This window comes from Eumetopias jubatus, unplaced genomic scaffold, assembly GCF_037043125.1.
Source record: "Eumetopias jubatus isolate StellerSeaLion01/CBP00866 unplaced genomic scaffold, mEumJub1_p1.0 scaffold_17, whole genome shotgun sequence".
Taxonomy (NCBI): Eukaryota; Metazoa; Chordata; class Mammalia; order Carnivora; family Otariidae; genus Eumetopias; species Eumetopias jubatus.
The window spans coordinates 29,775,366-29,789,334 of NW_028274823.1; the positions used below are offsets into that span (position 1 = coordinate 29,775,366).

Sequence of the window (13,969 nt, forward strand, 5' to 3'; positions counted from 1 at the left end):
CTGTTGCCCCCATTTCTGAGACTCAGACTGCGAGTTGGCATTAAATATGGCTGCTGGGCTGGTGGCTAGGGAGGGCTTTTGTTGATTGCATCTCTGTGTTGCCTTTCAGCCAAGTTACATGCTACAGTCAGAAGAACTCCGGGCCTCCCTTCTGGCAAGGTATCCCCCTGAAAAACTCTTCCAAGCAGAACGGAACTTCAATGCCGCTCAAGACTTAGATGTCTCACTTCTGGAAGGTGACCTGGTGGGCGTAATCAAAAAAAAGGACCCCATGGGCAGTCAAAACCGCTGGCTGATTGACAATGGAGGTAGGAATGCTAGACCTCAGATTACTCTAACTCTAAATGAGGAAAAAGTTATTTCTGGCTGTACCCGAATCCTGTCTAGGCCAAAAAAAAAAAAAAAAAGTCTTTGATTAAAGGGGAAAAATAACCTTACAAGTTCTATCTATCTTGGGAGAGTATAGTGCCCAAGTCATTACCAAAACAAAACCTGTCTTTGGTTTTGGTTTTATTTTTACAAATTCCAGAGAGGGCTCCATTTCTTACCTTGCAGGATCTTGCCAGGCTTTACAGCTCTTACAGGCCGTGTGCTTACTGGGGCCTGAGTCTTCTCAACCTGTCCTAAGAGAACCCCAAAATAAGCTGCCCTCTTCCAAGCTCTGTAAATGGGTTTTGACAGCGTGTGAATTTAAAACCTGTAGGAAAGGATTTTTTGTTTGCTTTTTGAGTTTTTTGTTCCATAATGGTTTTACCTCATGACTAGGGAATGACTTTAAAAATAGCTTATAGCTTTTTTCTAGCCGGGGGTGGGTAGTTGGGGGGGGTTGTTGGGTACAGAATTTAAAGAAAAGTAAAAAGAATAATAATCCATGTCATTTCTCAACGATTCCAAAAATTCAGAAAGCTCTGAAAAACAAAGGGCTTTTTTTTCAGAACTCATTTGCCAAAACCTTCCCTGATCTGAACTTATTTGGTAGCAAAATCCAAGCAAAGTGTTGTGAGGCTGTTTATAATTGTTACTCCTCTCTTTTGATGTGAATAGTCATACATTATAGAAACAATGGGTTTAATTTTGAGGCGGTGACCCAGACCCTGCTGGGGATGTCATGCATAAACCATATACGTACTTGATTACTTTTCCCAAATTGAGAAAGTCTGAATTCCAAAACCCATCTGGCCTCAGCATTTTAAATAAGCATTTTAAATAAAGACTGTGGGCCTATACAATAAACATCTCTGTTCATACCACCGGAATGGAAAATTGTGCCATTCTCAGTTTGAAAGTATTTTGTGGACTCCCACCACCCCCATCCCTTCCCGCTTACCCAAAAGAATGGAGATTGGCAGTGGGAAAGGAAGGCAAGGATGGAGGGTGATGGGCAGGGGAAGCCGCTGCTGGGTTCACAGAAGGACTCCTAGTAACGATCCAGGCTCTTCAAGAAGCTGTTCTACCCTTGGGGCTTTTATCTACGCCATCCTGGGGAGTGGTGGCAGGAAGCCCACAGTATTAGGATCAGCTGTTAGACCCTCTACTCCTCACCATCTGCCCAGGAGACCCCCCCCCCATTCAGCAGATGTAACAAAAGTGTTTTTAGGTATGGAAAACACATTAAAGATGAAGGCGGAGATGGCCCTTGCTCGCATGAAGGTTACCTGCTCTGGGTCCCTGCCTTCACAGATACTTCTTAATGTTACAAAAAATGTTCCCATGGATCAAGGATTTCAGTCTTTTATGTTTAGAAGTTTGAGCTGAGGGCCCTCTCTGTCATCATCTTAGGCAGTTTATTAAAGTGATCATGTGCTGTGTGTGTGTTGTGTACATACTAACCCCTCCAAACCGCTTCCTACATCAGACTATTCTCACGCTATGCCCACCACGTTCCCAGACCAGAAGCGGAGATTCAAGTGCCCCGGATGGCAAAAGGACCGGCGGCCATCTCGGAGGGGCTCGGTCACTGTGAGGATGGTTTTTAAAATCCCTTTTTCCATCCTCAGTGTATCTGAACACATCCTTAGTTAAGTCTCTCCTGGCCTTTGTTTCCATGATGCAGATATCCTGTTAAATTTTCTTCACCTGCTCATTCTCAAACCCGGCGCCATTTTTATTACTGTCCCCATGAATCTCTGCAGGGGCTCGCGTCCCTCACGTGTTAGGCGGTCAGTTAGGCCAGGCGGTTAGGCGCTGCCAGGTAGCCATAGAGTTGCATCTGCACCCACCCACGGTGTCCCCTGGGATTGAGGGTCTCATCTTTTTTGTCCCTAGGCATCTTGTTTTGTGTCTCTCACTACTGACCTAGCTTTTCAACCATAGTTTTTTCTCGGTTGACTCCGCCCACCACCCCTTCCATTAAAAGCCCTTCGTGTTGATTTTTCCGCCCCTTAGTCAGCACAGGCTTTGTGTACAGCTCCTTCCTGAAGCCCTACAATGCCCGCCGCAGCCAGTCTGACGCCTCCGTTGGCAGCCACTCCTCCACCGAGTCGGAGCCTGGCGGCTCCTCTCCCAGGTTCCCACGGCAGAACTGCAGCAGCACCTTGACCTTCAATCCCAGCAGCATGGCTGTGTCCTTCACCTCAGGGTCTTGCCAGAAACAGCCTCAAGATGCCATTTCATTGAAGGAACCGGACCAAGAAATTGCCAGTGCATCCTTAAACTTGGGTTGTTCGGAGAGCAGTCCTTCCAGATGCCCCACAGACCCAGACTCCAGCTCCCAGCCCAGGTCGTGGGACTTTCCGGAGGCAGGCCGAGACATTCACCAGCCCGGCCCTGCCCTCAGGAGCTCCAGAAACTCCAGGCATCTAGAAACCATTGGTCACTCCCTACCAGGGCGAAACGGGCAGGGAAAAGACCTCATGAAAGGCTGCACGAGAACAACCCAGTGTCTGGAAGACAAAAATGAAGAACCAGAAAGCAGGGAGGCAGAAGGCAACCAGGTAAGTGCTCCCTGATCACGAGTGTTGGGTGGTAGGTGTAGGAGTGGGGGAGTCCAAGGCACGCCCAGGGCCTGGGTGGTGATCTGGGCTGAGCTCACGGACAAGTCTTAGAAAGCCCACATGGAAACTTGCTCTAAGAGGGAGCATCTCCACACCTTCTGGGCACCTTCTTTGGCTGACACCTTGCAGGCTATTTCTGGGCCCCTTCTGCCGTGTCATTAGGTATTTACAAGGTGTTATATTGAAAACCTTTTCCACTCTGCCAGCTCATAATTCCTCATTGTATAAAGTCTGCCGTTTATCCCATCTATTTAGGTTTTTTTTTTTTAATATTTTTCCCCCTGGACTTTAGAAATAACATTCTGACTCTGTTTCAGTTTTTCTATTCTTTTTATAACGGCCTATTTTTGTCTTATGAATTTGAATATAGCTTTTGTATCTTGCACATATTAAACCTCCCTATTTTTTTTTTAATAAAATTGTCAAGCACAGTTTCCATTTTTTTTTTTTTTAAGATTTTATTTATTTGACAGAGACACAGCAAGAGAAGAGGGAACACAGGCAGGGGGAGCGGGAGAGGGAGAAGCAGGCTTCCTGCCGAGCAGGGAGCCCGATGAGGGGCTCGATCCCAGGACCCTGGGACCATGACCCGAGCCGAAGGCAGACGCTTAACGACTGAGCCACCCAGGCACCCCTAAACGTCCCTATTTTAAAGTCATTTTCACATCCATGGCTGAGGAACCCTTGGTTCATGCACTTGTTCCCTTTGCTCCCTCTTGCAGCAGGGAGTTTCCATGGGTGTCTCCTACCATCTGTCTGTGAGCTCATCTCCAGCAGGGTTGCCTTTGAGAGACTCAGATGTGTCCTGGGTTGTGCAGGTATTTGACTCGGCCAAGCTCGGGATTCCAAAAGACCAGTTTTCACATGAGCTTCTCAGCTCAGTCTCTCTGTGCCACATTCCTCAGAGCTATAGATGAGCATAGGGCATGCCTGTTCCTCTGGTGATCCTGTTACTACCTGCTGCCCAGGACAGACATCCAAGTTCTGCTCCCATCAGTGGACACTTTTTCTAGACATGTGGAAGGAGAAGATGGCCCTTTTTTTAATTCTGATTTTGTTTAAAAAGCTCACTTCTAGCTTCATCGACTCCTCCAAGTGCTAAGAGTTTGTTTTCATCCTTGTGCCCCCATGGGCCTCATGGCTTCCCCTCCCGATCACTGAACACTACCTGTCTGCCATATTGACTGAAGGTTCCTTCCTCCACCTTTTAAGGCAACTCTGAAAAGAGTAAAAGGATATGAACTTTGGTTTTCTTTGAATCTGCCCTGTTCATTATGGTAGCCACCAACCCTATGTAGCTATTTAAATTTAAGTTAGTTAAAATTAAATAAAATCTGGGGCACCTGGGTGGCTCAGTCGGTAAGTGTCTGCCTTCGGCTCAGGTCATGATCCCAGGGTCCTGGGATCGAGCCCCACGTCGGGCTCCCTGCTCAGCCGGAAGCCTGCTTCTCCCTCTCCCACTCCCCCTGCTTGTGTTCCCTCTCCCACTGTGTCTCTCTCTCTGTCAAAAAATAAATAAAATCTTAAAAAAAAATTAAATAAAATTTAAAGTTAAGTGCCTTATTCTTACTGGCCATACTTCAAGTGCTTGATAGCCACATGTGGCTAGAGGCTGCCATATTGGATAGCGCAGGTATAGAACATTCCTATCACCACAGGAAGTTCTGCTGGACAGTATTGCTCCAAGCAGTTTCCCGCTTCCCAACTCACTTTCTCTCCCTCTCACAGGTCTATTTTGCTGTCTATACCTTCAAGGCACGGAACCCAAATGAGCTGAGTGTGTCAGCCAATCAGAGACTCAAGATCCTCGAGTTTAAAGATGTTACGGGAAATACAGAATGGTGGTTAGCTGAAGTTAATGGGAAGAAGGGCTATGTTCCATCCAATTATATCCGCAAAACTGAATATACCTGAGCCTGTTCCCCCCTCCCGTTTAACCTTGCTGCCTTCACTTCCTTCTGCTGAAGGGTTCTGGTGGCCCTGCGAGAGGGCACCTGCTCCTGGGACACCGGCCCCGTCTGCATTGTTTAACCACGGCACGGCACAGGGCACAAGATGAGTCTTGTTTCCTGCCATTGGATTGTCAACTTTGATGCTCACTAGACTTTGTAGAATTTGAAATGGACCCCGGGGCTTGGAATGATTCTGTGACCATGAGAAGAAAGGCAAGTCTTGGGTCAGCCTTTGGAAATGAGAAATTTCCAGTGGGAAGACCAGTATCGGATATATGCTGGAAGCTGTGTTCCAGCATGAGAAGATGTTGGCGTGGGTTGTACCATACTGAGTTTGGGGCAGTCCCATGCTCCACGAACAAATGACCAGAAACTGATTTGGATGAAGAGAATTCTCTGGGAGCCCTTTTAGACTGCGCCTCTGCACATGGCAAGAAGTTTGTTGAATCTAGTGTTTCAACGCTTCAGTGTTTAGCACACATTCACACATACACACCCACCCCTTAAAAGTCCCTAAAACACTATCATCTGTAATCTTATTTATTTCAAATACTGCATTTCCAGATCGTCTAGGCAAAATTCAGTTGCATTCTCTTTTTAAAAAGCGTTTAGGGTCTTTATTTCCCTTCAGTCTTTCTATGAATGGGTCTCTTCCCTTTGAGGTTTACAACCTTCTACCCCTTTCTAACAGTCACCTCTGCTTATCAAGTCCGTGTGTGATGTCTCCTGGCCCTTCACCCACAACCCAATAACTGATAGCTTTTCCTAGGAGAACAAGATCAGAGCTCCAGCCACGCCATGGAAAGAGCTTGCCCTACAGTAAGCTGAAACCAGTCTGGCCTGGTGGAAGATTGGATGCCTTTCTCCTTCATCCACACTACTGTCCACAGATGCAGAAAGCATAATGCTTGTGTATTGTATGAATGAGGAGAAGCAGTCCCAGAGGTAGCTTATCCAAGACTTGGAAATAAGCATTTTCTGTTTCACCACTAACCTCCATGCTTCAGAGACCGTAGTCTAAGCCAAACAGATCCTAAAGTGCCTGATCGTCCCTCCCTCTCGCCTCAGGAAGATCTTCGCTAATCCTTACACAAAGAATCTCCCCCTGAAAATTCTTTTAAGCAGGGCTCTTATTCTTAAGGTCTTCCCCAGATATGAGGCCTACCTTGGAATAGAAGACTATGAATTTTGTCTTAAGAAAGGGAATTAAGAACACCTTACAGCCCCTGCTCCTTCAAGTGCACCTTTGGTCTTAAAATCCTGATGACCGGGGAGACACCTGTGGGACCCCTTAGCCCTGTGTGTCTGCAGGTTGGTCAAAAGGCAGCAACGCGAGTCTCCTGTGAACAGTGTTTATATTTAGAGATGTTTATATTTAAGTAGTTATTTTATAAATAAAGGCATTTCTAAGGGCCACGAGTATGTTTTCTTGATTTCCGTCCATGTGTTTAGCTTGAACCTTACCGGATTTCTGAGGGTACCTTGACAATTCAAAAACGATGGTAAGAAAATAGGGGAGGCTAACTGAAGAAATTCAATTCAAAAATTCATTTTGTCAAATTTCAACAGAATGACTGTCCCCTCAAAAGATGCCTATGCTGCAGGTGGTTGCCTGTGTATCTTCAGCTGTTTTATACTATAAAAATCCTAGCAGAACGGAAGAACTGAAGGCTCTAAACTGGAGTCCCTACAAGGTAAGTACTTTGCTGATACCACAGAGGTGGAAACTGATGCCCTAGAGGTGAAGTAACAAGGCCCGGAGTGGCTGCTGGGTGGGGGTGAGGTCGGGAGGGGGAGAAGTGCAGGAGCCCTGGCCGTTGGCGGGGGGACCGTGAAGCAGCTGCCTGATACTGTGAAGGGGGAGAAAACATGACGGAATAGGTGAGGTGGACTCTGAGGGAAGGAAATTTGTCAGCCAGGCCAACTCTTATTTTATGGACGATGACAATGGTGACATTGTGACTTCCCTGAGCCACACATGAAGTTTTTGATGGATCCTGAATTGAAACTTGGGTCTGAGGTTTTCTGGCTGAGTCTTTCCATCTTGTTCTGGAGCCAGACTCTCTAGCTTCAGACACTTAAGAGCTTTGTGACTTGGGCAGCTTACCCCACCTATTCTTCAGCTTCCTCATCTAAAGGAGATGGTCATACTACCAGCACCATGGGTTGTTGTACGGATTGAATGAGTTAGTACATGGAGAGTGCTAGAACACTGCCTGATGCAGAGTAATAAATTGGAGAGCCTTGAGGTCCAAGTCAAGGAATTTAGATTTGATGAGTCTGGTAATAAGAAACTCTGGTAGGTTCTTAAATTTGCCTGTTTTAGGAAAGCTAAATGTTAACAGGATGATTGAGAGGAAGGACAGATCAAAGGCAGGAAAATCTAATTAGTCGGAAAAAAGTTAACTGCTTTGGGCATCAGATTGCTTGAGAGTGGAAAAAAGCGTCCTATAAAGACCATGAAATTGAAGAAATGATGGGATCACTGGCAAAAGGGAGGTCACTGGGGCGGGAGCAGGTTTATGAAAAAACGAGGTTTGTTTTAAACACTAGATGTCTGCTTGTCTTGCGCCTGCAAGTGTGGCCTTCAGCCCAGTGGCAAAACTATAACCTGGGAGCTGCTGGAAATGCAGGCCCCTCCCGGGCATCCCAGGGCTCAAAATCCTGACATGATTTGTGTGTACATCAAAGTTTGGGAACCATCTGTCATGGCAATTTTTTTTTTTTTAAAGATTTTATTTTCTTGCTTGAGAGAGAGACAGGGAGAGGGAGAAGCAGACTCCCTGCTAAGCATGGAGCCGGATGTGGGACTCGATCCCAGGACCCTGACATCATGACCTGAACTGAAGAGCTGAACGTGGACGCTTAACAGCCACCCAGGCGCCCCCAAGGCAATTTTTTAAATGGAACTTTCTACTGTCAGAAAAGAATTACAGGGGCGCCTGGGTGGCTCAGTTGTTAAGCGTCTGCCTTCGGCTCAGGTCATGATCCCGGGGTCCTGGGACAGAGCCCCGCATCGGGCTCCCTGCTCAGCGGGAAGCCTGCTTCTCCCTCTCCCACTCCCCCTGCTTGTGTTCCCTCTCTCGCTGTCTCTCTCTCTGTCAAATAATTAAATAAAATCTTTAAAAAAAGAAAAGAATTACAAAACCCATGGAAGGAAAGGGTATCAGATGTTTCAGACACAACAGAGGAAATGTTATTGAAGAAAATGTCTAAATCCGACTTGTCCGCTTGCTTCATCTTGTGAATTTTCTCCCTTTCCTGCCTGGAAGTAGCTCTTCAGTTGTGCTTTTATCCAAGACTCCTGGGAGAACGGAGCAGTGGTGGGGATTGCCATCTATAAAGTCTAGATTTCTGGCTTTCATCTCAAGATTATTGTGAGAACCAAAAAAGATGACACATGTAAATTTTTGTGCAGTGTGAGCTCTAGGAGTACATGGTTCTAATAAGGATTGAATTTTGTGTCACCCTGTTTTAATTAGTTGCAAAGCTAGGACTCTGCTTATGTGGGTTTTGTTTCAGGATCAGGAATACAAACCGGACCTAGAAGAACACAGTTGTTTCACGTGGAGAACCTTAGCCCAGAGGACCAAGAAACCTCAAGATGTATACACATCATTCTAAATCCTCTCTCTAGTTGTCACAGCTGGTACAACTGGGGATTTTAAGCTCTTCTGCCTATTAAAACATTGTATTGATGGAGTTTTTACTGTTACACGTTTGTTGGGTACAGCAGAGCCCTTTATCTCACCCAGCCCACTGGAATCTTCTTGCAATTGTTTCAATTAGCAATAATCGCGCCTCGGATAAACTTCATTGGCTACGATAATGCCACTGCGCAAAGCTCTTCTTGCAATTGTTCCTGAAGATGATTAATAGTATTTTGCCTGTATCAAGAAGGGAGTGTTCAACAACAAATTGGGGGCCTTGCAAGTTACATAGGGCTATCTATTCCTTCGTACCCCTCCAAGGTGACCCTCAAAGAGAAAGGAGTCAATTTGGTGTCTTCCCAGAGGTAAGTTCTGGTAGTGTGGTGGGAGGGAGTGAATGTTCTGGTTAGGGCAATGGCGGGGTGTTCATTCAGGAAAGGTTGATTGGGAGCAGGGAGACGCATGGGAATGCACTGCAGACTTAGACCATGGTATATAGTTGTCCCTGAGACACCAAGGTTCAAGCTCCAAACCTCTCCCCTGGCAGCCACTCCTCAAGTCTGGGATCGGGGATGCTGAGAGGGACTGCTGATCCATCCACAGCCTCCTCTTGTCATTGGAATTACCATGTCTCACTTTAACAAGGGACCTTCCTACAACCTCTCAGCGGAGATCAAGAAAAGATAACCTCCCAAAAATGATGAAGCTGAGTAAGACCTTTGCAGTTTGCTAGAAGGGATGACACCCATTTTCAGCAGGGCTAAAAGGATGGTATAGTCCTCTACAAATTCAAACAACAGGATTTATTGAAGATCACGAATTATTAAACCAACTTCAGTTGGAGAATATTGGCAATTCTATCAGAGCTACTTGGACTTGGGGTAGTGTATTGGTTTCCCACTGTTGCTACAACAAATTACTACAATTTGTGGCCTAAAACAACACAAATTTATTATCTTACAATTCTGGAGGTCAAAAGTTCAAAATCAGTCTCACAGGGCTAGAGTCACCGTGTCAGGACGGCTGGTTCCTGTGAAGGCTCCAGGAGATAATCTATTTCCTTGTCCTTTCCAGCTTCTAGAAGCTGCCTGCATTGGCTTATGGCCCCTTTCTCCAGCATCAAAGCCAAAAGAATAGTGTCTCCCAATGTCTCTGTCGTCACATCATCTTCATTCTAACTGTGACCCTTCTGCCTCTCTCATGGGGATCCTTTTGATGACATTGGGCCTATGTGGATCAGGTCACCTCAGTATCCTTAATCACATCCACAAAGTCCCTTCTGCTATGTAAGGTAAATAAATCCTCATGGGTTTTGAGGGTTAGGACATGAATATCTTTGAGGACCATTATTCTATCTGCTGCAGGTATGAAGCCACGTGACATTTTTGAGGCAAATGATCTTTTTGAAAATGGAAACATCCAGTTTAGGCTACACTGGTGATTCTGGAATAGGGGTCAGCAGACCTTTCCTGTAAAAGGCCAGATAGTAAATATTCTAGACTTTGCAGGCCATACAGTCTGTCACAACTCCTCAGCTCTGCCATTGTCACCCCAAAGCAGGCATAGATAATAAACAAGTGAGCACGGCTGGGTTTCAGTAAGTCTTCATTTACAAAACAGCCAGCCAGAGTTGGCCCTTGAGCCATACCCCTACTCAAGTCTGGCTAAAACAAAAGGATTTGGGTCAACCATCAACATTTGAAGTTAAGTATGCAGGAAAATGAGACCTTTTGATGAAGGAAAATGAAAAGCTAGCCAAAGCGTAATTGGTTTACAGATTGGAACTAACGTATCAGCCAGGCAGGTATTTATGGGGCTAGGAGGTGTCTTTATGATACCAGGATGTAAACCGTGACAAACCGGATCACAGTTTACCTGCAGCTGGGTGCTCACAAGAGAGCCAGTAGGCAATGTTGTTAGCACCAGGTTTGGGAGAGAAATCTGTGTCTAGAAGTACAATCAATGGATAACTTGACAATCTCTACAGAAGGAATCCAACAAAGTTGTTTCCCAGAGAGGAGTGAGTGGCTGTGAGCTTAAGCAGCAGTGTCCCAAAGATTGCTGCTCCTACAGAGCCCATCATTTGCAGCAGAAGCCAAGAAGAGGGTAAGTGGACCTGAAATCAGAGACCGTGGTTGTCAGGAAGAATAGAGGCTATCACAGCAAGGACCAAGGTGACTAACCAATAGGGCGGCCAAGGCCTTGATTGAAGAAAGGAGCTCATATATTAGTTCATTTCTAAGTGCAGTAAAAACCAAACTAGTCTTTAGTAATTTTTCTTCCGGAAACTTTATTTTTCTGCCCATTTTACCTAAAAGAAATCCTGCCTTTACATATACCCCTTTTTTACTTTTTGCAACTTCTTTCCTAAGTGGCTGCTTTTTCCACTTGCAGCTGTTTAAACTCTACAGCATAATCTGTAACTTGCCTATGAAGTAAAAAGGAATACGGAAATGGACTGCTTCTTATAGCCAACTCCTTTATGAATTTTTACAGTCTTTTACTCTCATATCTTCAGGCATCATAAAGCCTTTTATTTTTTAATTTTTATTCTGGTATAGTTAACATACAGTATTATAATAGTTTCAGGCGTAAACTATAGTGATTCAACAGTTCTGTACATTCCTCAGTGATCATCATGGCAAGTGTGCTCTTCATCTTCATCTATTTCCCCAACCCCCCATCCATCTGCCCTCTGGGAACCAACCATCAGTTGGTTTCTTAAGAGTCTGTTTCTTGGTTTACTTTGTTAATTTGGTTATTTTTACATATAAAGATTTTTAATTGACAGCACATGAGCACAAGCAGGGGGAGCGGCAGGAAGAGTGAGAAGCAGGCTCTCCATTGAGCAGGGAGCCCGATGCGGGGCTCGATCCCAGGACCCTGGGATCATGACCTGAGCCGAAGGCAGATGCTTAACCTACTGAGCCACCCAGGTGCCCCTGTTCAGTTGGTTCTTAAATTCCACATATGAGTGAAATCATATGGTATTTGTCTTTCTCCAATTGACTTATTTCACTTAATGTTATATTCTCCAGCTCCATCCATGTTGTTGCAAGTAGTAAGATTTCATTCTTTTTTATGGCTGGGATAATGTTCCATTGTGTATATACACCACATCTTCTTTATCCATTCATCAGTCAATGGACATTTGGGATGCTTCCATAATTTGGCTATTGTAAAGCTGCAGTAAACATAGGGGTGCACGTGTCCCTCTGAATTTGTGTTTTTGTATTTTTTGGATAAATACCCAGTAGTGGAATTTACTGGATCATATAATTCTATTTTTAACTTTTTGAGGAGCCTCCGTACTGTTGTTCTCAGTGGCTGCACCAGTTTGCATTCCCACCAACAGTGCAAGAGGATTCCTTTTTCTCCACATCCTCACCATCACTTGTTTCTTGTTTTTGATTTTAGCCCTTCTGACAGGTGCGAGGTGGATCTCATTGTGGTTTTGATTTGCGTTCCCCTGATGATGATACTGAATATCTTTTCATGTGTCTGTTGACCATCTGTGTGTTGTCTTTGGAGAAATGTTCATGTCTTCTGCTGTTTTTAATTGGATTAGTTGGGTTTTTTTGATGTTGAATTGTGTAAGTTCTTTATATATTTTGGATACTAATCTCTTATTGGAATTTTGATATGCAAACTTTGTCTTTTAGTTTTGTTGACTGTTTTCTTTGCGGGCAGAAGCTTTTTATTCGGGTATAGTCCCAATAGTTTATAGTTTGCTTTTTTTCCTCTTGCCTCAGGAGACCTATCTAGAAAAATGTTGCAGCAGCTGATGCCAGAGAAATTAATGCTTGTGTTCTCTTCTAGGATTTTTATGGTTTCAGGTCTCACATTTATGTCTTTAATTCATTTTGAGTTTATTTTTGTATATGTGTGAGAAAGTGGTCCAGTTTTCTCAACACCATTTGTTGAATAGACTTTTTCCCATTGTGTATTCTTTCTTCCTTTATCCAAGATTAATTGAGCATATAATTATGGACTTATTTCTGGGCTCTCTGTTCTGTTCTATTGATCTTGTGTCTATTTTTGTGCCTGTACCATACTGTTTTGATTACTACAGCTTTGTAGTATATCTTTTTAAAATATATCTTTATTTTTTTAAAGATTTTATTTATCAGAGAGAGAGCACACGAGCAGGCGGAGTGGCAGGCAGAGGGAGAAGCAGGCTCCTTACTGAGCAGGGAGCCCGATGCGGGGCTCGATCCCAGGACCCCGGGATCATGACCTGAGCCGAAGGCAGACACTTAACCGACTAAGACACCCAGGCATCCCTGTAGTAAATCTTGAAATCTGGGATTGTGATACCTCCAGTTTTGTTCTTTTTCAAGACTGCTTTGGCTATTCAGGGTCTTTTGTGGTTCTATACAAATTTTAGGATTGTTTTTTCTAGTTCTGTGTAAAATGCTATTGGTATTTTGATAGGGATTACATTAAATCTGTAGATTGCTTTAGGTAGTGTGGACACTTTAACAATATGAGCATGGAATATCTTTCCATTTGTTTGTGTCATCTTCAGTTTCTTTCACCAGTGTTTTGTAGTTTTCAGAGTATAGGTTTTTCACTTCCTTGGTTAAGTTTATTCCCAGGTATTTTATTATTTTTGATGCAATTGTAAATGGGATTGGGGTCTTTTTGCATTTTTTTCCTTGTTTTGTTTTTTTAATTTTTTAATTTAAATTTAATTAACAGAGAGTGTATTATTAGTTTCAGAGGTAGAGTTTAGTGATTTATCAGTTGCATATAACCAGTACTCATTACATCAAGTGCCCTCCCTAATGCCCATCACCCATTCCTCCACCCACCTCCTCTCCAGCAAACCTCAGTATGTTTCCTATAGTTAAGAGTCCCTTATGGTTTGTCTCCCTCTCTGATTTCATCTTATTTTTCCCTCCCTTCCTCTGTGTTCATCTGTTTTGTTTCTTAAATTCCACATATGAGTGAGATCATATGATTGGCTTTCTCTGACTTATTTCACTTAGCATAATACCTTTAGTTCCATACATGTCATTGCAAACGGTTAAGATTTTATTTTTTGGTGGCTGAGTAATATTCCATTATATATATATATATATGCCACATCTTCTTTATCCATTCATCTGTCGATGGACATCTGGGCTCTTTCCACAGTTTGGCTGTTGTGGACATTGCTGCTATAAATGTGGGTGCAGGTGCCCCTTCAGATCACTATGTTTTTATCTTTTGGGTAAACATCTATTAGTGCAATTGCTTGGTCATAGGGTAGCTCTATTTTTAACTTTTTGAGGAACCTCCATACTGTTTTCCAGAGTGTCTGTACCAGCTTGCATTCCCACCAGCAGTGTAAGAGGGTTCCCCTTTCTCTGCATCCTCACCAACATCTGTT

General features: G+C 44.1%; 1 protein-coding gene and 1 pseudogene across 2 annotated transcripts in view; one reads left to right on the plus strand and one right to left on the minus strand.

Moving 5' to 3' along the window:
* DNMBP (dynamin binding protein) overlaps positions 1–6,359 on the plus strand; it is a 98,020-nt gene extending 91,661 nt beyond the window's left edge. For both annotated transcript variants that reach the window (XM_028098790.2, XM_028098794.1), the window contains 3 exons: positions 110–308; positions 2,386–2,933; positions 4,722–6,359. In XM_028098790.2, the coding sequence (XP_027954591.1) occupies positions 110–308; positions 2,386–2,933; positions 4,722–4,907 (933 nt within the window). In that variant the 3' untranslated portion in view covers positions 4,908–6,359. The remainder of the gene's footprint in view (positions 1–109; positions 309–2,385; positions 2,934–4,721) is intronic.
* A 2,253-nt stretch (positions 6,360–8,612) lies between these two features.
* LOC114205503 (U4 spliceosomal RNA) lies at positions 8,613–8,791 on the minus strand (annotated as a pseudogene).
* Between the last annotated feature and the right edge of the window lie 5,178 nt (positions 8,792–13,969).